Source organism: Xiphophorus couchianus, chromosome 2, assembly GCF_001444195.1.
Source record: "Xiphophorus couchianus chromosome 2, X_couchianus-1.0, whole genome shotgun sequence".
Taxonomy (NCBI): Eukaryota; Metazoa; Chordata; class Actinopteri; order Cyprinodontiformes; family Poeciliidae; genus Xiphophorus; species Xiphophorus couchianus.
The window spans coordinates 32,872,908-32,899,208 of NC_040229.1; the positions used below are offsets into that span (position 1 = coordinate 32,872,908).

At 39.0% G+C, this 26,301-nt stretch overlaps 2 protein-coding genes and 1 long non-coding RNA gene across 7 annotated transcripts in view; 2 read left to right on the forward strand and 1 right to left on the reverse strand.

Annotated features, from left to right (window-relative positions):
- Positions 1-231: 231 nt before the first annotated feature.
- fezf1 (FEZ family zinc finger 1) lies at positions 232-8,410 on the forward strand. Its single transcript, XM_028029553.1, has 4 exons — positions 232-1,805; positions 2,605-2,739; positions 4,765-4,897; positions 7,668-8,410. Exons 1-4 carry the CDS (start codon positions 1,002-1,004, stop codon positions 7,901-7,903), a joined length of 1,308 nt encoding a protein of 435 aa, XP_027885354.1. The 5' UTR covers positions 232-1,001; the 3' UTR covers positions 7,904-8,410.
- Positions 8,411-10,043: 1,633 nt separating this feature from the next.
- On the reverse strand, positions 10,044-15,809 carry LOC114136292 (uncharacterized). The gene is made up of 3 exons (XR_003593771.1): positions 15,674-15,809; positions 10,429-10,494; positions 10,044-10,267 (listed from the first exon to the last, which is right to left on the reverse strand). It is a non-coding gene; the product is annotated as an uncharacterized LOC114136292 (long non-coding RNA).
- The window catches only part of aass (aminoadipate-semialdehyde synthase), a 32,217-nt gene continuing 20,211 nt past the window's right edge, over positions 14,296-26,301 (forward strand). The window contains exons 1-8 of one of the 5 annotated variants that reach the window (XM_028004188.1): positions 14,296-14,438; positions 15,734-15,965; positions 16,594-16,770; positions 19,989-20,073; positions 21,505-21,572; positions 21,671-21,817; positions 21,942-22,020; positions 23,129-23,256. In XM_028004188.1, the coding sequence (XP_027859989.1) occupies positions 15,747-15,965; positions 16,594-16,770; positions 19,989-20,073; positions 21,505-21,572; positions 21,671-21,817; positions 21,942-22,020; positions 23,129-23,256 (903 nt within the window). In that variant the 5' untranslated portion in view covers positions 14,296-14,438; positions 15,734-15,746. Of the gene's footprint in view, positions 14,439-15,283; positions 15,304-15,726; positions 15,966-16,593; positions 16,771-19,988; positions 20,074-21,504; positions 21,573-21,670; positions 21,818-21,941; positions 22,021-23,128; positions 23,257-26,301 lie in introns of those variants that run through there. The other 4 variants (XM_028004180.1, XM_028004161.1, XM_028004197.1 and 1 more) reach the window with 4 other exon arrangements.

Consider the following 26,301-nt stretch of genomic DNA (forward strand, 5'->3'; position numbering starts at 1 on the left):
ATCTTACAGCTAAAGACAGTTACATTTTAAAATGAAGCAGACGAGCTGACACCGTAAAGGAGAGAGAAATTAACAAGATGTTGATGAATTGACCTAGATTACAACCGAAGCCTTGTCTTTAATAATAGTGAGAATACGTAGAATAGTAATAAAAGTTGGTGGGTCGCTTGATGGCATTTTCTGTGGTTTATGTTTGTCTGTTTTCCCGTCACTTTTCTTCCTCCAGCCGCTTGTTTCTGCGGTAAATGTCTGACTCCTTCCTTCGGTGACAGGATGGGAGGGTTGCTGTCAGCTTCAACATGCCCGAGTTTAGGAATTTGTCATATCTGCACTGTTCGTGAAGGCGCCATCTGTGTGATGAACTGGGGGATAAAAAGTTGTTGCATTTGAAGCCACGGAGCTTCCAGTAAAAGACGGCGGAGAAACTGGGATTCAAAGTGGTCACAGAACACATCGCTGCTTTGAAATCCATTTTCTGCCGGACCGTTTGATGGCCAAGGTCCACGCGCTCCCAGCTCTGTGTCATCTGAAACTCGCGCATTTGAAGAGTCCTGATGTGATGTGAAAGTCGACCGCTCGTGACCTCGCGACCATATTAAAATGATGTCACGCGCAGCCACAAGTGGACCTGGGATTTATCAAGTTCCCTGCAGTTGAGCAGGAGTTGTGCCAGCCTCCTCCTCCTCCTCCTCCTCCTCCTCCTCTTTCTCCTGCGGAGACACGGAACTCAGAATCGACGGAGAAGAACTGAGCAAATGATCTATTTTCCCCCTGTACTTCCAGGGCGGTAACGATCAGCGGGTCTCGACACTCCGCACGCAGCCATCGAGCGAGCTGCGGCCGCCCGCTTTGCCATCATTAAGCGTGAAAACAGAGGCTGTGATTAAGAGGGGACTTCCCCGGCAGATGATGCCCTTTCCTGCGGGCCGCTGAGGAGCAGCGCCGACCCCTCGCTCCTTCCACTACTTTGTTGTTGTTGTCTTTGTGCGGCTGATGCGAACATGATGGACGGTTCTCTCTGCCGCCCAGCGGGTATCCTAGGCGCCCCCCCGGCCACCGGGAGCCAGCCCGCGGGCTCAGACATGATCACCACCGGCGGCAGCACCAAGCCTCTCGCTTTCTCCATCGACCGCATTATGGCCAGGACACCCGAACCCAAGTCGATACCGCTCAGCACCTGGTTCCAGACCTCTCCCGTGGGGAAGCCCGACGTGTGTCCGTCCTCACTGCACTGCATGATCCCGCTGGTACCTCTCGGGTACGAGGCGGGCCACCGACTCAGCATCAGCGGGCTGGATCCGGGCCACTTGGACGGCTCTCACCTGCCGGCTCCTGTAGACATTTTGGGATTCGGGTTGAATTACCGAACCCAGCAGGAGGACTCCGTTGTGAGCCATAGCGGCGGTCAGTACAAACTTTTCAGACCGCGGGTGGTGAACCAGTCCTCCCTCTCCACCGTGGGCACCATGTGTTACCTGAACTGCACTGGCGATGGAGGGGCCTGCGCCCCGCCGGCCGGCCTGGTCAACCTGCACCCGATGGCCTCGTACCTCCTCACCGCCCGACACAAAGCCCTCATCGCGGAAAAGAGCAAACAGCAGGGCGGAGAGCGCTACTCTGTGTCCGGGGTGCAGGCCTTCAAGCAGCTCTCTCCCAGCCAGATCCAGCACTACATGAAGGAAAGGGATCAAATGCTCACGGACAAGATGTTTAAAGGTTCCCCGGCAGCAGCGGCAGCGGCCCGACTGAGCGGCTCCTGTTCCGGCAGCAAACCCAAAGTGTTCACCTGCGAGGTCTGCGGAAAGGTGAGCCGGAGCCGGGGCGACTTCCAGCAGCCTGCAGGAGCGGTGCCAGAATGCGGAGGGCTTTTATCGCCGTTTTAAGATTTTTTAAAAGATTATTTCTGTCTAAATATTGCAAATGTTTGATTGTCATGACTGGTTACCAAAAATAAACCAGTCGAGCGCTGCTCGGCCTTGACTTTTCAACATTTAAATTTCTACACACTCAAAAAGGAAAGGAAATTTCATAAAGGAAAGGGCATTAAATTTGTAAATAAATAAACGAATTAGTCAAATGGACCCTAATTTATTACTTGCTTTTCACCCGAGCTTTTTTCCGTTTTAGTTTCCTTCCGTTGAATAGAGAATTTATTGCTGCTGCTAAAACGGGAAAATAGAGGCCCAATAGATAAGAAACGCCAAAATTATTACTATTTCTAAGTTTTGCTGTTTTAAAAATTCAGCAATTGCAGATTTTACCGTTAAAACAAAAATACCAGGAAGGATTCCAGGATTCGCTGCGCCATTTTATCACCTGATTGGAGCTGGGAGCCCAAAACAAACTCCGGTTATTTGCTCCGTTAATCATTCAGAATCAAGCGGGACACTGGACCGTTTTTTGGAGGGGGAGGAACGGGGGTTGGTTTGTTTCTTTTTTGAAAAAAAAAAAAAAAAAAAGAATATTTACAATAAAAAACAATAAAATGATGATAATAATAATAATAATAATAATAATAATAATAATAATAATAATAATAATAGAGCAGTAGGTGTAGTCTGATCTTCGTTCCTCTTCTTATTTCTGTTTATTTTCCTCTCTCAGGTGTTTAACGCGCACTACAATCTGACCCGGCACATGCCCGTGCACACTGGCGCGCGACCGTTCATCTGTAAAGTTTGCGGGAAAGGTTTCCGTCAGGCCAGCACGCTGTGCCGACACAAGATCATCCACACTCAGGTGAGACCGAGGAGCGCTGCTCGGCGGGCTGCGTGTGGTGCATCTGGGACTTCTGCTTTGGTTTCATGTTTTAATTCCGCAAAATGCTGTGAGTCAAAACTATTAAGCCTGTTTATTGATTGATTGATTGATTGATTGATTGATTGATTGATTTGTCTTTTTAGAAAATGATTTGCTGGCCTATTTACTATTTTAATTAGAAACGCAAATCACGTTTAGTCTGTTCCAAAAATGATTGAATAACAGTCGACTAGTGATCAACTTTAAAAATGTGTTTTGTGTATTTTATGATAACATTTTATCTCCGTCTAGATTGAGCCAGAAAGCCCACGTTCGCAGTAATTTATTTTAGGAAAGATCTTTCCGAACTACGTATTATTTCAAAGTTTTAAAAAACAGGGCGGGGGAGGTGGGGAGGTGGGAGGAGCAGTATGGTTAAAAATATCAGCATAAAGTCAAATTAAATTTTCCAGACAATCCCCCCCGGTCAGCTGACCCGCGTCTTTGTTTTTCTAATTTGACTATTAATGAGAACAGTTAGTGCTATGGCTTAGTTTCATAACATGTAAAATATTTGTTCTGTTATTAAAATTAAAAAGCTTTTAGTGAGTGAAATTAAAAGAGTCTGTGTTTTAGTTACACTGTAGAATTACTCAGATTAAAATAACAGTAATATTCTGGCAACCATTGTGTTTTCTCATTATTACATTTGTATTTGAATTCTACACTGAAACTAATGCACAGTTTGTTAGGTTACATTGGCAGGTTTCTACAAAACTCATGTAAACTGGACCACCTTTAGGCTAACATTCTCAAAAACCTTCAAATTAGAATACTAACAGATAAATTGTCATAATTTTGCTCTATATTTCCAGAACAAAACAATTGTAATGCGTACTGATGCATTGCAATTTTACTGGCAAATATGAAAGATGATTGACACAATGTTCAGGAATAAATTGGCCAGTTTTTTCAGGTAGAATATGTGAAAATAGAAATATAATGTAATAATAGCCCATGTCATTCATTTAATCTTAATTAAATCAGATTAACTGTAGTAAAAAAGCACATATTTCAATTTGAGACTAAAATATGGATAAACGTTCTATAGACAAGAAATATGTACTTAGTATGCATAAGCTTTGTGAGTTTGTTTTGAAGTATGGCAATAACTGGCTTGTGAAAAAGCATTTCACCTGATTATATTTGAATTTGTCTGAAATTTGGCATTCATTATACAAACAGTCTCAAATAGATCATTGGAACACTGAACATCCACTGAGATTCAGACTCTGTCTCAGGATGTGTGTTTTAAATAAGAAGGCCAGATGGGGCAGTTCTGCAGAGTGTGGCTCATAATTGAGACACACAGAAAATGGAACAGTGATGAAAAAAAAGGTCTTTTTAAAATTAAGAAAATTCACTCGTGTTACTCATAGCATCATTAACAACAGCTTTCATTAGACCAGTGGACCAATCAAAAGATCACTTATTACTGAGACAGGCTGTAAATAAAATAAAAGTGAAAATGAATTAATGTTCCAATCATGTTTACTTATTTTAGCTTCAATATTATGGAATTAAAATAGAATGTAAATTGCTGTGATTGCTGACTATAATCAATTTTCCAGCTCTTCATGTTTGTTTCAATACAGTTCTTTAGCTGGTGCTGTGGTAAAGAATGAAGGAGGTCAAGGACTTGGCTAACAGAGTAAAACATTTGCTGTGGGCCTTTTTATTGATTCTATTGAAAAAAAAGAAGTTTAAATTATTAATGCAGATATGATCAATATGGCAAACAAGCCATTCTGAAAATGTAGCTTTATAAGACATAATATGTTTTGTCAAAATCAAATACTTTTATGTCAAATTTAACATAACTAAAATCACACAAATCTCTTCTTTGCCTGCTAAGCACCTGTACATCACTACAGTAATCCTTAGAATGTGTTGGGCATATTTTAAAGATAGTTTATCCCCAGTGACGTGATCAATTAAAATATATCTCACAATTTTTTTTTACAGGAAAAACCTCACAAGTGTAACCAGTGTGGGAAAGCCTTCAACCGGAGCTCCACGCTCAACACGCACACTCGGATCCACGCGGGATACAAACCGTTTGTGTGCGAGTTCTGTGGGAAAGGATTCCACCAGAAAGGTGAGAAAAAGTTACACAAAGGGAATCCTCTGGACCGAAGCTCTTCCTGTGACACCTTTCATTCGATGCTCTGTATTTTAGCTGGAAACGTCTGGTCAAAGGAGTAAATCAGTTTCTTTTGTCATACTTTAAACCAAAAGAATTGACTTCTTGTGGAGTGAGCTTCTGCTCAGTGGCTCTCCTGGAGAGCAGCAGCAGTCCGTGGGCTTTGTTCTGAATGCAAACATTTCACAGAGAGTCGCCTAATAACTTTCCCCAGAAGCAGGCTGAATGCCAGTTCACAGCAGCTGTCAGCAGCGTACAGTAAACACACATTGTGGAAGATAGAAAAATATCCATGCATAAACCGGAATCCCTTTTAGATTACTATAACCAATGACCTTTAAAATACTGTATCAACATTATCAATGTTGCCCTTAGAGCACTAAAAGAATGTTCAGTGATGTACAGCTGAGGAAACACCAGGATAAAGCCAGCATTTTAATATTGCTGTATATATTGGTAAAGATCACAGCCATGTTTGAAGGATGTGTTGTGCATGAAGGCAAATGGTGACATTTATAGATTACAACAAACACAATGCACATGTTGGAAACATAGATGAATCAAAACCTCAGCAAGGTTTTGATCCATCTCCGTATATATATATAGATATATATATCTATATCTATATATCTATATCTATATCTATATATATATATATATATATATATATATATATATATATATATATAGATAGATAGATAGATAGATAGATATTTATATCTATCTATCTATATATATATATATATATATATATATATATATATATATATATATATTTATATCTATATATATATATATATATATATATATATATATACTGCTCAAAAAAATAAAGGGAACACTTAAACAACACAATATAACTCCAAGTAAATCAAACTTCTGTGAAATCAAACTGTCCACTTAGGAAGCAACACTGATTGACAATCAATTTCACCTGCTGTTGTGCAAATGGAACTTTGTACAGAACAAAGTATTCAATGAGAATATTTCTTTCATTCAGATCTAGGATGTGTTATTTGAGTGTTCCCTTTATTTTTTTGAGCAGTGTATGTATATATATATATATATATATATATATATATATATATATATATATATATATATGGGGGGCGGGGGCGTGAGCATGCGTGTGTGTGTGTATATATATATTTACATTTGAATAACGGAACACAGTACTCAGCGTTAACATTTTGGTAAAGATTATCTCCTGTTGTGCTGCACAGCTGCAGGATCACATTTAACCAGGTGTTCTGTGTTGAATATGTATTTCTTTTGACACCACATTCCGAGATTGTATGTCTGAATGCACAGTGCTACTGCCTCCTCACATTCAAAGCAACATATTGCAAGCATATTCTGTTTTGTGTTTTGATTAGTTACTGATTCTAGTAGTCTGAAATTATTCCTTGGTAAGGTCAATTGCCAGAGTGATTTCATTAGGTTTCTTGTGGGCGTCGTTCTGCTGATTAACAATGGTTTCAGAGCAAAGCCAGGGAAAGTATGGTGCAGATGGGAGTTTATTAACCTCCAACATCTCAAAAGAAGCGACGGCCCTCCCAGCTGAACAGTTGTAGCTGATGCCAGGAAATAACTATTTGTCTATTAAAAACCGAAAATTAAATGGTTAAAGTCTTAGATCTGTGAAATTGTGTCAAGAAGTGTAAAGAACGTTCTCTAAAACACAACTATAGTAAAGACTTTGCCTACTTAAAGATTGCTTCTATTCTTGCTCAAATGTTTCAGATCATCAAAAAAATTATATAAAGGAAAAACTGAATAAAGGAAGCATAAAACAAAAAACAAACAAACAAACAAAAAAACACTGACAGACAAGATCAATACCAATAAAAAGTTGGGTAAAATCAAGTTTCAGTTGGGTTGAAGGCCAATGAGTAAAAATAAGTTTTCAGACGGGTTTTAAAAATGGACAGTGATATGTAATGGTTGGATATGTAATGGTAGCATTCCAAAGCTTAGGAGCAGAGACAGAGAAGGTCCTTTCACCTATACATGGAAGCTAAGAGGACCAGAAGCTGCTGGTCAGCAGATCTGAGTGACCAAGAGTGTAGCGGTGGAGAAGAGCCACGTCTGATTTTTCTCTTGAAAACTGCTCTCTGCGTTTACTCAGGTTATCTTTGTCTGCTGTTTAAACTGGTTTTATTTATCAAAAATGCAAAAACAGACAAAATCCATGATTTATTTTAAATCTGTAAAGGAGGAGTGTTATGTATTTTCCAGGCACATATAGTGGAATTTTGTAGCATAATAAAGTAACTCCGTTTCTTTTAGTTCCTTGAAATTGGCCTGTGTTTCTTTAAGAACCTATTATTCTCTCTGACACTCCCCCTTCATCATTGCAACGATGCTCTTCCATGATGCCGTTTAGAACCGTTCTGAGGAGTGTTGGATTGAGAAGTATTTTGTATGAAAAGCTCAGCAGATGTGAGGTTTTCTGGGTGTCGGTCTGGAGGAGTGGGGGCTTGGCTGGGGGCTACAGCTCTTAGGAGGAGCTTTGAGTAAATAGGCGGGGCTTTGTGAGAGCAACTGCTTAGGCACCTCTGAATGGTTGCCAGGGAGATTCAAGGGTTCATGCATGAGTGAATGCATGAGCACTTTTATTTCATATAAAATCCCTTGAAATTATTTTTATGTATCAATTTGGTTGTTTTATGTTGGATCGAATGAATTTTGTGAGCAATTTTAAAACGTTGCTTGATCTCTGCAGGAAACTACAAGAACCACAAGCTGACACACAGCGGGGAGAAGCAGTTCAAGTGCTCCATCTGCAGCAAGGCGTTCCACCAGGTGTACAACCTCACCTTCCATATGCACACTCACAATGACAAGAAGCCATTCACCTGCCCCACCTGTGGCAAAGGCTTCTGCAGGAACTTTGACCTGAAGAAACACATCAGAAAGCTGCATGACCCAGCTGGGGCGCCCTCGCCCCTGCAGTCCTGAAATCCTTCTAAGCTATGACAAACTGAATCCAGCTCCTGGGCTGTTGAGGACAGATTCAGAAATGAGTAGCCTGTGTTCAGGTCTGTGCACTTTCTCTGCTCCAGTCCTTGTTAATTAGCACTGACTCTGAAATGCTCTGAAAACTAAAGTATTGTAGTGGTTTTTTCCCTTGTTTTACGCTGCATATGCTGCCCTCTGCTGTTTAAATGGGCAGTTTGAACCTGCTAATAACTCAACTCTTTCAATCCAGCAGTTTTACCTTCAGCACAGTCATGGAGCCGTCCAAAGAATTGACTTTGATTCTTTACATGGCAAAGCATGCATGAACTTAATCCACAGAGCATATTTTACCTCAATATTGTCCTTTTGTTCCCTCAAAATAAAAATAAAAAATTCAGTATTATTGATTCAAGCTTCCCTGAATCAGTATTTGCTGTATTGATGATTCCTAACCAATGACACTGGATAATGTTTCATCTCATCAAAGCTAAGATAGTAAAGCCTGCTTCAGCAACACGTCAAAGTCTTCTTTGTCTTATTACTTCTGCAATGCTCTGACTCAGAGACCACACCATGGGATGCTCTGGCTTCAGCTTGCGCCCCCCTGTCTCCCTCCCTTCCGCCGCCCAGACCTTGACCATGGGAACCCAAAAAGACAGTGAGGGGGGGTTTAACCCCTCCAGGCCCTGGAGTGGTCTCCCAGGCCTAATATGGACTCACCAGGACCTAGCTGAATATTTGCCAATTCTTTTTTTTGCCAATCAGCTCATCCAACTCAGTCAGATTTTCTAGTCGTGCCACTTCTCAGTTTGATTTAGGTCAGGACTTTGACTAGGCCTTTATGCGTATTCTTCGGTATTTATCTTCTATTGTAATGGTAATTGAACTGAATTCATACAGACCTTTTCTAATCATAACAACCCCTTAAGTGTCGTACACTACAGTCACAGTTATCCATTTGTAATCCCATTCTGACACTGTAAAAAAGTCACTGTAGAATTTACAGTAACTTACTGGCAGCAGGGTTGCCAGCCAGTTACTGTAATTTTTACCATAAATAAATTACAGTAACTTTACTGTAAAAAATTTTTTTACAGTAGCCTTACTGTAATTCTATTACAGTTTAACTGTGATTTTATTGCAGGGTTGCTGTAATTTTATTACAGTTTTGCTGTAATTTTTATTACAATCTTACTGTAATTTGATCAGTGTTATTGTAATTTCTTTAAAATAGCACAGTAATTATATAACATGGTTACTGTGATTTCATCACATTTTTGTCATAATAAAATTACAGTACGGCAAAAAAGTTGTCATTTTACAGTAGTTCATGAAACTGCATACTTTGCTAGCTTTTAAAAGTTTAAATGTGAACTTGCAACTTCATTTACCAAACTCTCAAAAAATGTTTCATTTTTCTAGTGAAAAAAAAATACATGTATGTCTTAAAATCACTTTATTTTATTGTCAATTTAAATCTGACAAACTGAAGCAAAACAAAATATAGTATTTTGCAACAGCAATATTTGCTTGTTACATAGAAGTCAAAGTATTGCAACCAAAGTGAAAAATACTCTGATCTTAAAACATAACTGATACATTTACCCTCATGGTAATATTACATTGAATACAATGAATTAAATAATCTTTACTAAAACAAAAGTACCCAAACGTCAAAGTTTCCAAGCAAACTGCGTGTCAAAGTCATAAAAAACAATGTTTTACCAGCTTTTCATGTAAAACATGCAGTCAAAATTCTAAATGTCTGTTGTTTTCTTCCTTTGAAGGAAGGAAGGGATCCAGCAATGTCAAATATTGACATTACATATTTTTCAAAACTTTATTGGAACCCCAACAGTACATCTTAAACATTTGGGCAAGTTTAAGACTTAGTGAATAGCCAAACAAAACCAACATGGATGAGTTTTGAGTTGGTCTCAGTCCTGAACTTGTCCAGAAATCATCAAAGGGTGGCTGGAAGATAAAGAAAGAAACACAGGCTTTAATACATGAGATAAACAGAGCATTAAACTGCATTTATGTCAGTTAAAGACAGACAGGATGAAAAGGAAAGATTTAGTGGACAGACACTCTCTCTGACCTTCCTTCATTGTAGCTGTCCTCCTGTCTGTCTATTAGAAATGGACAGGACAGATACAGAGAGACAGGCAGAGAAAAAGACAGACAGGGAGAGAGATGGAGTGAGAGAACTGATTGTGTGTAAATGTGTAATTTTACCATTTTAAAAGTTCCACTGGTTCATGACGGAGGAGAATGGAGACCTGTAGGTTCACTGTTGTCCTAGTGTTTTGCATTTTGTTAGAAGCTTTTGTTCTGCTTTCTGGGTTGAAGCCTAAGAATCGCCTAAAAACAGATGGGAGACTGTTTAAAATTACCCTTGTGTTTTTTAAGTACATCTACAAAATGTAGATTTTAAGTAAAATCTACATTTTTAGATTAGATGCATGTGAACTACCAAATATGTTTTGTAAAGGCATTACTGAAATAGTTCTCACAGTTCTCACCTATGAAACAATACTCTAGGTGGCAAAAGGAGCTGCTGGACCCGCTTGTGCCCTTGATGCTGTTTCCTGAAAAATAACAATGTTCAGTGATATTAGTTTTAATTTTAACTTAGTACTCAGGTACAGAGAGACATTTCCATAGACGGATATATTATATCTCTATCCATATAATATGTTCTGTACCTTCTGTGCCTCTGTCTGTAGACCTAAGGATGGAAATACAGTAAGATGGCAATATCTCACTATGTCTTCCATCCATTAGTCTCTCTGTGTCTCCCACCTGGTTTAAAATAATATCTAATGGCTTTATATTAACAATGTAAATGTTCCAACCTTGCAACGCTCAGATTTGTGGAGTACAGTTGTCCTCTCGACATTTTCCTCCACCTGAGCTGTGTCTCTCTGCAGCTGCTCCAGAGTCACTCTGTGCCTTTTCCCTGCTCCTCCGAGTCCTGCTTTCCCTGCCTGACCCGTTACTTTAGCTGGACGTCCATCTCCTGGTAGGACTGCAGTTGAGCTGGAGCTCCACTGACAGATGAAGACTAGACTCTGAAGTCAGCTGAATCTTCTGAACAGGGGAATCATTTCTGTCTCCATGTTTTGCAAAGGTGAAAACTGAAACCATACTGACAGGACTTACATTTGTAAAGAACTTTTAAAGCCACACTAGTATGGTTCCACTTCAGTTCCACATTAAATAAGTGTTTGTTGTAGTAATGTGACGAATGTCAGGAGGTTCAAGGAGTATGACTGACAGGGAGGTGTAAATATGTTTATTTATTTTTTTACTCATTTCGAACATGATAGTAACATAAACTCATGGACAAAAACAAGGAATGCAAAATACACCTATTTTTGTGCCACAGTAATCTTAACATTTTGGAAAAGGAGTAGGAAGAAGTAAGAAACTTATGAACTCCTACCCCATAAGCGCATACAATATTTTCAGATGGACCATCATTAATAAATCAAATCAAAAATAGAAATAAACAGGTTAATTAATTTTCCATTTTATCTGGGTTTACATGTCTAAGGATGTCTAAGTGTTTCAATAAACTTTATTGCAATTCAGTCAAATCATTTGTGCCAAAAAGTAGAGGATACAGAAGTTGATAATGCCGACACATTTCATAAAGATGACCACAAGTGATGAACATCAAATGAGTTTAAAAGCATAAAATAGTTGCTGCCTTCTTCTCTCGGTTGAAGGTCAAAAGTTCAGACAAATAACAAGTGCTTTGTTTGCCCTGTTCTTTTATTTTTATTTTTTGTGACAATTCACACTATTTTCAGATCCATATTAATCTATAACAAACTGCTTTTAAAACTTTTAAAAGCTGATATTAATAATAGAAGCCCATTCTTGGTGCTCAGAAGGTTCAGCTGATTTTCTGAACCTGATTTTCTGAGTCCATTCCTGTCATAAACTCAGATGGAGCTGTGGAAGATGCCAGCTCAAACCCAGTTAGCAAGCTGATTGCTCTGAAATACTCCACAGAATTGTACAGCAGACCCAGAGTGAAATGTCCAGTGATGACAGATGTTCAGTCTGAGTAAAACTCATGATAAGATGAAGTGTTCCAGGCTGACCTGTGCTGTTAGCTGAAGAGGCTGACTCAGACGGCGGAAGGTGGAGCAGACTCTGTGATCCATCTGACCCTCCACCCACTGAGCACCATATTTCATTTCAACAACAAAGCTGTGTGCAGATCTTATTTAGGCATCAGACAGTGATATGTCAGTGTGGAATCATGATGTACTTTCTAAATTTAGACTGTTGGTCACTGGCTGGAGGCATTAACACAGCCACCATCGTGATACAGGGAACTTCTCTCACTAAGAATTGGCAGTATCCAATCTGCCTGTCTACAATTTAAATCACTTACAGTCAAACATTTGTTTCATATAGAAATCATATAAACAGGGCAGATCTACTGGGGCTGACCCCAGTGTTGCCACCCTAAGGCAAAGAAAGCCTTGCCACTGTAGCTGGCAACTATGAATTCAAGAAATAATTATGGCAAAGTACATAGAATACATAGAGGCCTCATTGCCGTGATACAGCACCCTCCAGATTGCAGACGGTGGATCTGCCAGTTAGCTAATACAAGTAAATGAACCGAACTTCATAAAGAACCCTTATACAAAGTATTTTAAGTTAATGCCTGTCACTGACATATTTTCTCACACACACTACAGTATATTAAAAAAGCGCAAAAGACAACATTTCTAACTTTTTGATGTGATTATGTGATTATTTTGGACTTTCTGAGTAAAGAGCACAATGTTTTACATTTGATACAACTGATTCTGATAAATCATTTTTATATAATGGCATTGATGAACACACACATCTCTACAGGGGTGTATTCATGAACATATTTACATGGCTGTATAATTCAATGTGCATTCGCCATTTCAAGATATGAAAAAAAAAACAACTTAATTTCCTTTTTATTTTTAGGTATTTTATTATACTGACAATAAACATTAGCTACATATTTTTCTTACTTTTTTCAGGAAGAAAATTGTTACAGTATGATACAACTTTGGTATGGACAGCATAAACAATATGTGGAAAAAAGCAATAAATTCAAATAGACTCAATTATTTTATTTCATTACATAAACTGTCTTATTGCCCTAATATGTCAGAATGAGATATTTCTGAAATACTCACTGAAAAATACATAAAACATGAAAGAAAACTTAACTATTAACAAAATAGTTTGTGTAGGAACAAACATTTCTTACCAAAACTCATCATTCTGTTAGTTATAAAATGTGCCATTTAAGCTATAATTGGCACATTTATAACTGAGCACTATTGTAATTTAGTCAGTAAACACTGCAAAATGTATGTATGTATGGATTTATTTATTCTTTACCAGTAGGATGAAGTGACATCATGCCATGATGTTTATATAACTGTGACATATAAATTTAATGTCACAACTTTAAAGAAAACCATATGGTAACAGAGTTGACGAAGATTCTTGGATATGTATTTTTAAAGAAAAATTGCATTTAGTAAAAACTGCTATAATGAGTTGCCGTAATAACAATATTGAAAATTTTTCACTTCATAATTTATGTTGGGGGAAAAAAAACCACTAACAAACTCAGAAAACAAAAAGTCATATTTTTGTCAACTCTCCAAAATCAGATGACAGAAGATGACCTGAAACTGGCTCAGTGATGGGGTGTTATTTCACACACATTTACATACACACAATCATATGAAAGTTAGGGGTGGCAGACCTTCCCAAAAATAATATCAAAAATTATATATTTTGAAATACCTCAATAACGATATCACAACAAGATGTTCTGCTTTTTTCTTTCCTTTGGCCAAATTGTGTTTTTTTATTTTTTTTATTTTTTTACTTTCCTTTGTAAACAGTCACCAAAATAAAATATATATTTATATATAAAATCACAAAATACTGCGTCAAAAAATAAATAAAATAGACAAACATAAATGCAAACTAGCCAAAACCATTTTGGTTAACAAAAAACAGTCTGAAATCATTTTCCAAGTGTAAATAAAAATACTTAAATACACTAATGAAAGGAACTTCTATGGTATGGAAGCCCGTTTCCGCTACTTTGTTAAAAATAAATAAAATAAATAAATTATCTCATTACAATGAAATAGTATCTCAAAAATAATGAGATAGTATCTCAAAATAATGAGATAGTAGCTCAAAACAATGAGATGCTATCTCATTATAATGAGATATTATCTCATTAAAATGAGATAATTTTTTCTGTTTTTACAGAGTGGCGGAAACGGGCTTCCATACATTACGGCACGTAAATCCTGAAATGAACGTTTTTGTTTTTGAGGTTTTATTTTGAAACTCTGACCGGAAGCGGATTAGTTTACTCTGCGCACGTGTGGTGGAGCTACCTTGGATTTTCATGTTCTGCCTGGGTGACATACTCGGAGTATTATCGTAGCCTTTCTTGGCCCAGAGCCGCAGAGGCGAACAGAACCCGGTGAGAAAGGTAAGCTGGAACCCGCAGGAGCAGCGGTGCTGGTTCGGGTTCGGGTTCAGGTTCACGTTCTGGCTGTGTGGGCAGGTCAATGTGCGGAAGCAGCTCCAGAAACGAGCTCAAGCTACAGGTCAGGGAGTGTTTCCTAGAGAAGAGCTGCAGGGCTGCTGCGCTGTCCCCGGAGGCCCACTCTCTCCCACACTGTCTCCACTTCCTTCCCTGGGAAGAACTTCTCAGGTTACCCATACAGTGTAGCAGGGGACGTGATATGCAGACCATATGGTAACACCCAACTCACTGACGCTCCTATGTTGTTTAGAAGAAGTCCAGAACCAGAGCGTGTGATCTGCTGGGCTGTGGACATGGACACACTGTACGGTGTATGTGGTCAGGGCTCCTTTTGCATGAGTTATTGCATCAATGCAGCGTAGCACGGAGGAGAGCATGTTGCTTTGGTAGTGACCTCCAGGTCATCCTTTTGGTTGGTTCTGGAGCCTGTTGATGTGCAGTGTCCCTGGAGTTTAGCTCAGGCCAGGTTGCCATGGGAATACTATGGTGTTAGTATGTTTGGCAGTGTGGGCAGCATTTCTGTCCCGTCCTCCTTGTGGAGGACTTTACTGGAACAGGTTATTGAACAAAGCATGTTTCTATATAGGTCTGATTTCCTCAGAAACTAAAGTAACCATTTGAAGTTTTGAGACTTCATATTGAATATTTTTGATGGGTAATATGGATTTATGCCACTCATAGAGCCATAGTTAGTGGCATTTTCCCCCAATAAACATCATGATGTGTGAACTTGCTACTGATTGGCTGAACCAGCAGCTGCCATACTGACAGGAAGCTGCAGCTCTGCAGGGCCAGACGTTCTCTTCAGGTATGTGGTATAAGAACCAGAACCAGATATGTTCTGGTTCTATTGGCCAGTTGGTGGTTCTGGGGTGTTCTGGTCGGGTAGAGCTGGGGCCTTTAGTTCTCCTGCAGCAGTGAGCCAGCCAGATCTCTTAGTTGCAAGTTGTCCATGCAGCTAGGAGTGATACCGATATTGGTATCAGTAGTGTGATCGATATTGGTATCAGTTCTGTTATTGGTATCAATAGCTATATCAATATTGGTATGGATAATGGTATTCTTATGGCTATCAGTATTTATCTGTATTGATATTGGAATTGTTATCTATTGATATTGATATTAGTATCAGTATCGATATTGGTATCCATATTGGTATCTGGAGCCCCCAGTCTCACCTCTGTGTCCTCTGAATGACCATGTTAGTCCTCAGCTGGTGTTCCTGTCTCAGTCAGCAGGACGGCTGAAGCCATGCTCAGACTTGTGGGCCTGCACCGCAGCAGGACGCCCAGCTGCGTGGGGGCTCAGCGGCGCAACAAGCACCACAGGGTCGTCATGGCTATCCGCCGTGAGGACATCAACCCCTGGGAAAGGAGGGCCCCACTGGCTCCCCGCCATGTCAGGGAGCTGACGAATGACGGTGTCAAAGTCCTGGTCCAGCCGTCTAACCGCCGCGCCATCCATGAGAAGGTAGGCCAGCTTTTTTTCCAAACATAGACAGATACTCACTTGATTCGGGAACAGTCCACTACAGTCTGCCGTACAGTCTGAACCAGTACCTTGTGAAGGTATTCATATACCTGAACCTTTTCAGATTTAGTTGCATCATAAATTTGACACTCTTGTCTTTTTCTCTCTATATTTCTCAATTTTTTTGAAAACCTGACTTTATAATTTTTCTTGGCAGCATAGTAACTGCACAGTCGTTCTTGTCTTCTACTGACTGCTGCTGAGCACAGTCATCCAAGTGCGCTAAGCAGGAACGAACCATTTCATGCAGGTCCAGGGAAATATGGAAAATATGTGAAAATATGGAAGTGTGCTTTTTGGTCTGGGAGGGGTAACATTTATTTTTTACTGATAAACAATTTTAAGAACACTATATGATTAATTTTATAATTGACAAGACCCCCAATTTTTTTCAGTTTCTATAAGAAATAAATAAATACATTTGTTCGAGGGCCCCCTGTCGGTCAGGGGCCCTTGGAATTGTCCTACCTTTTCAACCCTATACAGTGCTGCAGTAAAGCTCAGGCAGTGACGGACATACAGGTCATGGTGGTTCCTGCTGTCTCATTCACCATGAGCTCTGTTTCAGTTCTATATGAAGGCAGGGGCCATCATTCAGGAGGACATTTCTGAGGCATCTCTGATTGTTGGAGTGAAGAGGCCCCCAGAGGAGAAGGTCATCCCCAGGAAGACGTATGCTTTCTTCTCCCATACCATCAAAGCTCAGGAGGCCAACATGGGACTACTGGATGACCTGCTCAACAAGGTCAGTTACACACTGTTCTTCCTCTTAACTACTGTAGCCTACTGAGTACTCTGTATTCCTGTGTTCACAACAAAATATGCTTTTGTCAAATATCAAGAATGATCTGAAAGTCTTTTATCAGTTATGTGTGCCAAAGCTTCACATGTCTAGCCCAACACACACTTCTCCTCAATAGACTTCCCTGTTCAATCTTTAACGGGGTTCATGGTTAGTTTGCCTATAAATGTTGTAAATTTTGTATTGACCAAAAATGTACTGTTTGTGATACAAATAAACTCCTAATTACTTAAAATTTTTTAAATATTTTGTTATATTTTTCACCCATGGAGGTTGCCATTTTTTCACCTTGCTGGGTTGATGACGCGGTTGTGTCCGTTTTCTACTTTACTGATATTTCCTCTGTTCCGCTACGTTACAGAGGAAATGCAGGAAGGCTAACTTTACCCCAGTTTTTTTTTATCATGTTGTGCTTGACTGATGTAATGCCAGACTGTGTCTGTGTAGCCTGTAATAAAAAAAAACTAAACAGTGCTGTGACCTTATCATTTACCACATGACAAAAAAGAAGAGGGCAGTATGAAAAGTGCCGAACAAAACTTCCAAAGAACCTATTTGTGCCCTCAATATTTCTCTCATGAAAACTTTGAGTCATTTGTACAAGCAAAATTGACGAAGGCTTTAACAGGTGATCGTTACCTTCGCAAGCTAAAAGCAAATGCTGTGCTAACAGTTTTTATCTAGACAATGCGTAGACCTCACCTAGTGATGCGAAAGTGAGAGAAAAATCAGAGACATGAAGCGTTTGGAGCTCTATGAAATGATAACGGAGCTATTGCTACTGCCACCGGTACTGAATGGGAAACCACCAATCTGACACTGGACGGGAGAGCCAGACCCTAAACAGCTGCTACCGGACCAAAGACTAGACCTGACATAGAGCTTCTTATAGAAATACTTAGCAGATCTCACACTTGGATCAGAGGTATGTGTCATTTATTTTATTTATGAAGATGAAGTTGGCAGCAGCGCCAACACTAGCTTCTTTGGCCATCTCTGTCCTCTTCATCTGTTAGGTCCTCCTCATCTTCATTACTCCTTGTGATTTCTACATTCACATCAATTTCAATGTGCTGCTGTTCAATTTGAAAAGGCTTAAAGACTCATCGATGGTTTGGCTGGACAGAGCTGGCGTACTCTGACCAAGCATACCCAGAATGCATTGCAGCGTGAACATGGCGACGTCCATGTGACAATATTCTATTAAAATTTATAAAAACTAAACAGCCTACCGTATTGTTACTGTATTATTTTTACATCTAAAATAAATATTTCTCAAAGTCACCCCTAGTTTCAAAATCAGATGGTTGATAATTTTTTGAAACGTTTGATCATGGAGGATACTATTTTAGTTGTTTTGTCCCTGACCTCTGATTCTTGTAAGAACAGTTGTTGATTGGTCTAAACATTCTGGCTCTAGTCATGTAGAAAACTTGCTGCCATTCATCAGCACTGTATTGGTCCACATTGGTTCTGGGATGGCATCCTGCTGATATGTCCAGGCCTGCAGGTCTTCCTTTCTGTCCGTCTCTCACACTTTGTCCTAGTTTCTGCCTGTCAGCCTTGATCAGTGCTTCAGCACAGGGTAACCCGTGAGATATACAGCTGCTTGAAAGGAAAACAAAATTGTTCATTAATGTTTAATCTTTAGTCTAAGCACCAAAACTAAACTGAATTTTACTCATTGAAGACAAGAGAAGAACAAAGGAAAAGGTTAGGACACCCTACCCACTGATAGTTCATCTGCAGTAAGCTGGTTCTTGTATCCATCCACCATTTCTGATATCCTGGGGTTCTTCTAGTTAAAGGGTGTTTTTCATTTTACTTCTTTCAGGTCTCTGAAAGTCATTTATTTATATGTGTAATCTACCTTATCGTCACAAACCAAATTAATTTGACTGTAATTATCAGGCCACATAGAAGTCTGCATATCCTCCTTTACACACTAATTTTCCACAAAGTTGGAAACTGGGGATGAGGATATGGAAAGACATTACTTTCAAGCTTATATACACATTTAGTAAAATGTAGAGGACAACCCAGCAGGGTAGACACATTCCTTGTGCTTCAAATCCTGCAATATATTTCACTCTCTGCACCCTAAGTGGAACAGGGTGCATTGAGAACAGAAATGAGTTCTCAGTGTCTCATAATTTTAAGGTCTATGTGACAATTTGAGATTTACAGTTGTCCCTAGACAATGTTTCCTTTAGTTCCATAGAGACTGACTTGATGGACTCCTAATCAGATCTTGAGGCCTGAGGGCCAGCCGCCGAGATTCTCAGTGATGGTCCCAGCCATCCAAACAAAAAATCTGATTTCATCAGTACAGTCACGATGACTGTGGCGGGGCTCTATTATGACTTGGACAAAACAAAAGTGATTGGCTAATGCTGTAGTTCACTTCAGTGAAATTTATTGTGCTGTTCTTTAGGCTTCAAGTGAACAAAAGAGGAGTTGTGCAGTGCATATACAGAGGACGTCCAAGGCAGGTAAAAAAAAGAAGGAAAAAACAAAACAGCAGTACCTTCATTGAGAAAAGTCCACATTGCAAAGCTACCGGCTTTTCAGTATGACCTCTTGATGGTCTAACCACAAACTGACTCCTTGTGGTCTTGAAGCCCTTCTTTATAGCCACAGACTCTGCCCACAGGAAGAAAAAATAAAACAATTACTTCTAACTCAAGTAAACTCTTATCAAAGTATACAAAATAATCATAGCTCTGAGAAAAAGGGAAAAAAAACAACTTGTGACCAAAAATACAATATTCAATTTAATAGAAAACACCCCATAGGTTCTGATGAGCTCATTAAGCCGTCATGCGACTCCTTCCCAGTGTGCCACAATTTGGAAAATGTTTGAAAATTTGAACCGGGAACATGTTTGACGCTGAAAATAACAAGCTAGGGTGGATATACAAGAACACCACATGTGCACCACAATGAACCGAGCCAGTTTGAGCTGAAACACAAAGTAAGTTGTCGGTTGTGTGAATGTGTGTGAGTGTGTATGTAAGTGTGCAGATGTGCTTGCATGCTGGCACTTTACTACGTCCCAGCTCGTGATGGCTCTTCTGTCACAATGACCAATGGGAGTCAGGGTGTAATCTCCATCTATATTCCATGAAAAACAATAAGAAAATCAACTTTGTGTTTTTCAGGAAGTTCGTCTTATTGACTATGAGAAGATGGTTGACCCCAATGGTTATCGTATTGTAGCGTCTGGCCAGTGGGCCGGTGTTGCAGGTATGTTAGGTTCTCCTCTGTTTGTTTCAGCTGGTTGGTCATTTCCCAGCACTCCTTAGGCATAATCAGCAATTATGATGAAACTGTAGCAAATGAATCATACTTTGTAATAAAATCAAATTTCACCTAATTAGAACCAGATTTTGTCTTAGGTCTCGTTCACACTGCAGGCCTGTCTCACACACGATAAAACCACTTACATGTCTTGACAAGATGAACTACTGTGCAATTCATCCATTGTACACAAAAGTTTTTAATATTTTTTCTTACAGTCTACTGTAAATTTCTCAGCATTGCAGAGTGATGTTATTACCAAGTACTACCCAGTAACTACCCAGTTGTGAGGATTTCAGCAAAGATTTGAGCGATTTATCCAAAACTGCAGGTAAATTACTCAAATCTTCACTGAATCTTCACAACTTCCTCTGCTTCTGTGCATTCAGCCTGAGTTGTTTACGGTTTGACTTGCCCTCATTACATCACAATATGGTGCAGGCGTTACTACCCAGTTACTACAGAGGAAACCAGCAACACTGTATTGCTGTGGAATTTATAGTAGTCTGTGAGAAATATTTATTATTAAAATAATAGGATGAAAGCACAGTAGTTCATCTTTTGAAATCATGTAAGTGGTTTTATTGAGCCAGTGACGCAATTCAATTTATTTATTTTTTTTGTGAAATCTGATTTCTTTATTTTTTTTTGTGTGGTCGTTTACATTTCCAAATATATGTGACATGTATGTGATCTGTTGTGTGAACTACAAATGACCTAAAAGCTGCCTGCATGCACAGCAGAGGACGCTGTAGAAGAAGAAGGAGTTTTATTTATAAAGCACTTTTTCAGCAACAAGGCAGATCAGAGTTCATAACATTCACACATAGCGAGCGTGCTCAGTGAACATAAACATGGATAATGGTGCAGCATATCTTGCTATTTTAAAGTTGTTATCCAACCAGAGCCAGCACATTAACAACTAGATCCTCATTATCATCCACCATGTTGTTTTTCTTCCCGCTTCTGTGTATCAGAATGCTGAATCGTGATGTTTATCAATAATGTACAGGTCGGATGAATGCCACCTGGCCATACAGACTTGGGTCACATTTGATCAGAGAATTGTCGGATTTAGGACTACATATCTACTGTATGTGCACTGGGTCGCATTTGTACAAATCCGATTTGTGGTGTACAGGCTGTCATGAAAAGATCAGATACAGGTCACATAAGGGCAGAAAAATCTGATTTTAATCACTTCAGACTGCAGTGTGAACATAACCTCAGATTTTAGGGAGACCAAACAGAAAACCAATTTTTGTTTGCTAAATGAATCCAAATTCCATTTAACATGATTAAAAGTAATTTTTTTGGTCGTTATCTTTTTCGTCAATCTACGTGTATTAAAATGAAAATGACTCCACTTTCTTGTAGGAATGATTAACATTCTTCATGGTTTGGGACTTCGTTTCTTGGCTCTTGGCCACCACACTCCTTTCATGGTAACAAATTTATTCTTAATTTATTTGATCTGAATCTGTCCAAAAATGTTTCACAGGAACAAACTGAAGCAGTCACCTCTGCTCTCTGATGTTCACAGCACATTGGCATGGCACACAACTACAGGAACGTCAGCCAGGCCATCCAGGCCATGAGGGATTGTGGTTATGAGATTTCCATGGGTCTCATGCCCAGATCCATTGGCCCCCTCACCTTTTGCTTCACTGGAACAGGAAATGTCTCCAAGGTACACAAACGTTCAATTCAGTTTGAATATTCAAACATCGAGAATGAGATTAAAAGCAGCTGAAGCTAAGAGAAAGTCCCTGATTTTTATTTTTACATTCATTTTGTATTTTGTATTCCTTTAGGGAGCCCAAGATATGATCAATGAACTTCCTGTTGAATATGTTGAACCTCATGAGTTGAAAGATGTTTCTGAAACTGGAGGTATGATGTTTCTACAGCAGCAGTGTGTAGCTCAGCAGTTCTCCAACCTTTCAGACTGAGCTCCAACATTGAATAAAATGGCCACAATCTCACATACACAATGGAAAAATGGCTTATGTGCAGTATCACATATTGGTTGTGTCTTGTTAAAATAAAGATGAAATAATTTTACATTCATGTAATTATGTGCCGTGATTACATGAATCATGGCTCATACACACGGCTTTATGACTCTTAAACACACAAACTGAACGTGTGTTTAAGAGTCATAAAGTTCATTTGTGCAATGAAACTAATAAATTTATTGACCTTCTTTTGTTTCAACAACCAGATAATTCCCTCTGTTTTCATGATTTTCTAAAACAGATCAACATGAGAAAGTAGACTGTCTCAGCACGTTTACATGAACGGCCAATCGGAATGAAAATGCATCACATTAACACCGCAATCAGAATATTCTAATTGAATTAAGATCTATTGGAATTAAATTGTAATCTGAATGAGAGGGATAGTTTGGGACAATTGATAATTGGTTACCAGCTGGTTACCAGCTCTGAGTAGAGACCAAAAGAATGAGATCACAGATACAAGCAGCTGAAATGGGTTTCCTCTGCAGGGTGTCTGGTCTCTGCCTTAGAGATAGAAACTCAGAGTAGAGCCTCTGCTTCTCCAGAGGAACCAGTTGAGGTGGCTCAGCATCTGGTTAGGATGGACACCTCCCTGATAGGAGACCCAGGAGAGACGATTTACCTCAGCTAGGTTCGGAGAGGGAGGTCTGGGCCTCCCTACTTAAGGGCCAGGGACCCGATCTGGATAAGGAGAAGAAAATGGATGGATGTGCATGTCAGTGTTTCTGTCCTGAATAAAGCCTGGGCCATGTAAACACGTCATGACCAGTTTAACTAGTTTTGTGCTCATATAAGCAAAGCATTCAAATTATTTAATTCAAATACATTTTAATCTGATGAAGGATCTCTGTGCATGTACACAATCAGATTGTAGGATAAAATGAATCCCTTTAGTTCAGTGTGTGTTGTCTGACAAAATGTGTCGACTTTAAACTTGATGTGGTGTTCTAACAACACACTAACAGAGTTGTTCTTCATAGATATGAACAAAGTGTATGCCACAGTTCTGAGCCGGCGCCACCACCTGGTGAGGAAGAGCGATGGCAACTATGATCCCATGGAGTATGAGAACCACCCAGAACTCTACACCTCACACTTCAGAACCAGCGTGAGTTACTTTTCTTCACTCCCCCTCCTCGCACCGCCTCCATGCAGCCTCCCAGGAGCTTCTGTCAGTCACTTGGAGCTCTCACGTTCCATTCAGCAGCAGGAACTAATATCATGCTGTCCAGCAGTATGAAAGTCAAACACTGCCCTAATTAAAACCTATAGTGCAAAAGCACTCTGTACACAGGATACTTATCCCCATTTTGTGGGTAAATGATTGGTATATCAGATGAAATGTTGACATTTTCTAAATAAAGAAGCAAAGGATTACCTTTACGTCAGTAAACCTGACATTGTTTTCTGTAATGCTTCAAACATCCACACAATAATGCTTTTTGTGTTATTCTTACATATTTTAATATATTTGTTGCTTATATAGTTGTGCAATATTGCTTTTAGGTAAAATGCCTAAAAATAGAAACTCAACTTACAGGTCCTTTTTGGATCTAAAACTGTCTCATAATTCACAAATGCACAGAACAAAATCCACACTTGTATTTTTGATGCAAACACAAATACATCTTGATTTACAAGCTGGGCCTCAGCAACCAATCAGATAGCTTCCTTGTTACAACCAATCATATGAACGAAGCCCCAAGTTTGGGGCTTCGTTCCCAACGAAGATTGGCTGAAACTTATGTTTCAGCCAATCACATTAACCCATTTCGACATTATTGTATTAATTATGTACCCATTTTCTCACCAATCACTGTATTTGGCTGAATTTTAATCAGTATTCTTAGCCTTGTTATAATTTAACTTCTTGTTTCATTATATCTCTTGAAAGCTGAAAATGCAAGATGAAAGCATGTGTGATTTCTTTCATTTTTAAATTTTTTGCAAAAACCATGTTGAAATGTTGTGCACAGTTTGCTTATATTGTTTACAGTCAATGGGTGTAACTTGACATGTGGGACATCTCCCCTGCACTTCCTTTGTCTGTGCCCTTTGCGGCCTGCACTTTTTAAGATGTGCAAACGTGATTTTCTGAGCCATCTTTAAATGCACCATGAGTGTACACGTATTGGTGCGGGTTACACCTGTGGATCCAAGCTGGGTGGTGTTAGGATGTGTAATGTTCAGCAGGTAGCCAGGGTTAGAAGGCAAAAAACCTTTTGTTTCAGATAATGCTTTCTAAATGATGGTTAATATCATAAGTAGACTAATGTTGGCATTACACATGTTTCTTCCCTTGCCAGCAAATGCCAGGAATAAACCCAACCCACTTTAATTTCTGTACAGAAGTTGTGCTCACTGCTGCTTTTCTCATATTTAAAAGAAATCTTTATTGTCACAATAGAAAGAGTCAGGGAGGACATTAGACCAGAGGCCAGTGCAACATCCTGGAGGGACTAATTTAAGATAATATAAGATAATACTTTATTGATCCCCTAAAAGGGGAAAATTTTGTTCGTCCTAGTATGACACACAATAATAAATAAATAAAGTAGTAATAATAATAATAAATATACAACAATAACTAACAATTAGCAGTGATAGTCTTAAGGACACACAAATATTGCTCTATATATTGCTAAATCTATATTCAACATTTAAAACGCACAGCTCTAGACTATGTGAGTATTATAAAGCTCGATAGCCTCAGGCAGTTTAGTTTAATTTGGTGCCTCTTCATAGTCTCTGAAAAAGATTACCGTATTTTCCGCACTATAAGACGCACCTAAAAACCTTCAATTTTCTCAAAAGCCTAATCCGGTGCGCCTTGTATATGAAAAAAGTTTAGAAATAGGCCATTCATTGAAGGTGCGCCTTATAATGTGTTGCGCCTTATAGTGCCGAAAATACGGTAACATATTTTAAAAAAATTGAATAGTTAAATACATTACATAGTAAATAAATCATTGTAAAAATAATGTTTAAATTTTAGTGCATTAAGCAGTTGAAGGATCCCAATCATGTATTCAATTTTGGGCAGAATAGAATCCATAAACTGTGTTCTTTGCTCACTTTAACTTCCAGAGGCTTGCAGACACCACTAAAGGAAATATTTCCCCTTGTGTATTTTTTTGTCTGTGTCTTTAAAGTGATCCAGGATTGTTGAACAGAACATGTTGGCCTAAATATGTTGCAATTTTCTTGTTAGTTAAAAAGTTGCTGATCACACAGTGTTTCATTTATGAAGCTGAAGGTAAGAGCAGCAGCAAAACACTAGCTTCGTCAGCCAACGTCTTCTGTTTGGTTCTCCTGATCTTCATCACCTCTTGTGCTTTCTACATTTCCATCGACTTGAAAGCGCTCTGGTTCAAATTAAAAAGGCTTAAAGATGTTACTCATGATCATCACTCTTTTGGCTAGGGCAGTTGGACCTGTAGAAGTCATTTACCCAGAATGCCTTGCAATGTGAACATGGCAACTTTCATGTGACAATATTTTATTAAAATTTATAAAAACTAAACAACCTACAGTATTTTTTTTACGTCTAAAATAAATACAATAACTAATGATACAATAACTAATCATGGATCCCTTTCAATCCAGAGTATATTGGGTTTGTTTGTTGTCCCTGCTACAGGAGCCGACACTCATTTCTCCTGTTTGTTGTTTTGAACCTTGTAGTTTTGGTAATTCGGTTCCCTAGCTGTTTGGTGCAGGATGTTCCATAGCAACCATGCTTCACTTTCTGATGTGACGTGCATTTTATTCTTTGTTTGGACATTTCTTTTAAATAATGTTCATGGTTGGATATTGGTTTAAATATTTTGACTGCATTACCTAAATCCATATATATATATATATATATATATATATATATATATATATAGTACAGACCAAAAGTTTGGACACACTTTCTCATTGAATTCAATGAGAAGGTGTGTCCAAACTTTTGGTCTGTACTGTATATATATATACTGTATATATCATTACCTAAATGATCCAGAAGGATTTACAGTAGGTATAGATGATGCATAGTGAAATAATCAGCTGATCTGAATTGTTCTCATTATGTTTGGAACCTGCCAGTGGAGAATGAGCTTGCTGTGTGGATGGTGGCAGCATTATGTGGTGCTGTGTGAAGCAGGTTTAA